We start from the raw sequence: 3,450 nt of genomic DNA, 5'->3' as shown, positions 1-3,450 counted from the left end.
TTTATCAGAAATAAATATATATACACACTAAAAATTATAGTTTGAAGACCTATGAGAAATTAAAAAGAGTTCAATTTCACAGTTTTTTATTTGAAAATAATAAAAACTAAAGTTTCCTAAATACTAAAAATTAAAGTTTGAAGAATTATGAGAAATAAAATTTAAAATTATGAAACATATTAGATTGAATCAAAATTAAGAAATGCATTAGATAGTCTTTAAAGTTAAATTTATGATTTAGATCTGCTACTTCTATGCCAATACAAGCATAGATCAACTCTCATAAAGGGTTATGAACGATCAAGTATGATCGAGCATGTTCAAGCATTGAGATGATATACGATACACGGAAGGAAAATGACGGTGAGATACAAAACACTTTCCGAAAATGGAGCCACAAACAATTAAAATTTGTGAGATAGGATAATGAGACTTCAAACACTGAGATGATATGGGATGTAGGGATATACCATCTCAGTTGGGCCTCTAAACAGCTCCAAAGTATTGACTATTGACCAAAAGGTCAAAAGTGAGACTCTTTCACCCTATATATTTTTATAAGCCATTGTTTCATGGATATAGATATTAAAATATCTGTGATTTGAATGTTTGGACATTGAATGTTTAGGATAATTAATGTCTGTGTTTAAATATGCATGATAATTAATGTTTGAAAGTTAAATATGTGTGTTAAATTTAACAATTTTGTATACAGAAACAAAAATTAAAGAATTATTTAATTAAATACAAAAGGCCAATTATTATGGTCATGAAATAAATTTAACATTATTTAATCAATAAAAATAAAAGTAAATGAATACTTTTATATTAAATTTTATTAAACATAATTGATTAATTTAAATTAACTACTAAAAATAATTATTTTATTACAAATCAATTAGAATATCGATAATCATCATAATAATAATTTTTTATATTAAATAGTTAAGATAGCTTAAAATATTAATAATAAAGATACTAGTTGAAATTTATTAAGTCTAATTAATATATTTATATAATAATGAGTATCAATATTAATTTATTAATTAATAAAGTTATATTTGTACTGACATCTTTCACGTAACAAAATTCTACACTTTTGCAGTGTATTAAAAAACTAATATCATATGGATTTTGAAGTTTTTTGATAATAATATTTCGGGTTGAAATAAACAAAGATTAACAGACCACTTTTATATATTCACTCATGTCTTATTTAGTTGTTGAATATAGTAGGACACCTCTACTTTTAAAATCGATCTTACTTTGAATTTAACAATATGTGTAAAGAGGGTTTCGAATCACTATTTTTTAATTTTTTTTTTTTATCAAGAGTATGTTTTTAATATCAAATTGGGATCACATCGACACTCAAATTAGTCATTAATCATATTAGCTTAATAGACAAAACAAGAGATTTATTCAACACCTTTGTCAATTTAGTATAGCCACAATTACTATTTCTATACAAACTCTTCTCTATTCATAACTCAAGTCATCATAACTATTTTGTTACCCAAAAAGCATTATAAACACACACCCCAAAACTTCTCAAGCTATATTATAGAGGCTAGAAAAAACAACTTTTTTTTTTAATTGACTATTTCTTTTTAAAATTCCTTTTTTTAAAAAAATTACAATATCAATCTCTAGAGGATTGAAATCGGTGAGACAAAAATCAAAATGTCACCGATCTACGAATACATTATGGATATATCCATAAAATATTGGTATTCATATATACTTTTTATAAATAAATAAATTTATAAAATAAGATTTATATCGGTAATTATATTGTTCAAGCTATTGTTATAGATTTGATTATTACTATTTATACTTATATCGAGATTAATAAATAATAATATTTTAGATTTTATCATATTTAATCCTTAACATCAATTCAATTTGAAGTTATATTAACTACATTGTATCGAGACTTAAAATGAAAATTGAAACTTAAAAACCACCCCGATCCGAACAGTGCAATATTGCATCAATCAGAATATTTTTTTAAACAAGAATTTAAGCCTATTTTAAAATAGAGTCCTGTCGTTTATGCACATGATTGAAGCATCATTAAATTTCAATTCCAATATGAAAAAGAGAGACAGAATCACATACTTTATAACCTAATCATTCAAAACACCAATAAAAAAATAACAGAATTATTTATTTATATATATTTTTCTGAAATTTGAATAGGATAATAAAAACACAATTGACTTTTAACATCGAACAATGCACAATAAAATAATCTGTTCCAGTTTGACATAATGAATTATGAAGAATCGACAATGGCATAATTGAGTGGGCCGTCCATACCATTCCTTCCTTAATTGCAATTCAATTATGTGGCTCATTTCCCATCACAAACGCTCAACCGATTTGTTTTCCCCCAACTATTCAAACTGATTTGATTCCCAATCAGTTCACACAAAACAAAATCAATCGCTCAAATTTGAGGAAAACCTCTCGATTGAAATCAAAACCGAAACAGAAATAGAAAGAAACTCAGAAATTGATACTTTCATCAGGATTCATAATTAATTACAAGTTTGATTTCGGAGCTATGTAATCCGAAACGGTTCCATATCTGAATCTATGAAAAGAAACACAGAATCGGAAGCTACACGTACGATCAAACCAAAACAGAATCATCACAAAGAAAAAACCAGAACATTCCGCGCGATTAATTGAAACTACACGCGAATATCAGAGAGCGAGAGATCTAGCGATACCCATACCCGTCGATAAGAGACAGAGATCAAAAAGAGACTAAGAAATTGTACGTTTGCCAGGACGATCGGCGACTTTCATGGTTTTATCGATCAACAATCGAGCTTTCCGGCTACGGATCTCAACTTTGACACTGGAGCTTTTGTCCATCTTGATATATGGTTTCTTCGATTTCTTCAGTGCCTTGACCTTGGATTTAATGGATTCCACCAAATTTCCTAGCTGATTCGCCATTGAAGCCAGAGAGAAATGGAAATGAAGGAAGTGTAAGAGGAAATTTGAGGAATTAGGGTTTGAAAGGAGGAGATGTGAGAATTCAGTTGTTGAAGGAGGTGTGGGATTCAATGGTTTTCGACTCTGTTAGTAGCGAAGAGCTTCCATTTATATAGAAGAAACAAGCACGCATGCAATGTGGCATTTTATGAACGTGAAATGATTAGCCTTGTTCTAAACACTATTTTACAAATTTGCCACTCACTTACCCTATTACTCTTGGTTCCTAATCTATTGGAGACCTTCAATTTGGAACCAACCTAGATTAGGTTAATCCTTATCCAAACTATAATTAACCTTGGATCTTTTCAAAACTCGATTACTAATACACATTATTTTTTAAAAAATGAAAAAAAAGAGAGGAAACAATCATCGTAACAAACCACCACTCGAAATAAGAGCTCGAAGAAGAGAAAAAATTTGCTCTTCGACGCCTCATAT

General features: G+C 28.3%; 1 protein-coding gene across 1 annotated transcript; it reads right to left on the bottom strand.

Annotated features, from left to right (window-relative positions):
* Positions 1-2,500: 2,500 nt before the first annotated feature.
* On the bottom strand, positions 2,501-3,104 carry LOC120091380 (uncharacterized). Its single transcript, XM_039049381.2, has one exon. The coding sequence runs from the start codon at positions 2,968-2,970 to the stop codon at positions 2,776-2,778; it is 195 nt and encodes a 64-aa protein (XP_038905309.1). The 5' UTR covers positions 2,971-3,104; the 3' UTR covers positions 2,501-2,775.
* Between the last annotated feature and the right edge of the window lie 346 nt (positions 3,105-3,450).

Source organism: Benincasa hispida, chromosome 11, assembly GCF_027475165.1.
Source record: "Benincasa hispida cultivar pf3 chromosome 11, pf3_genome.v1.1, whole genome shotgun sequence".
Lineage (NCBI taxonomy): Eukaryota > Viridiplantae > Streptophyta > Magnoliopsida > Cucurbitales > Cucurbitaceae > Benincasa > Benincasa hispida.
This window is presented reverse-complemented; position numbering and strand designations above follow the sequence as displayed.

Excerpts from the sequence above, each read along its gene's own strand:
- LOC120091380 (XM_039049381.2), bottom strand. The coding sequence starts at position 2,970 with ATGGCGAATCAGCTAGGAAATTTGGTGGAATCCATTAAATCCAAGGTC.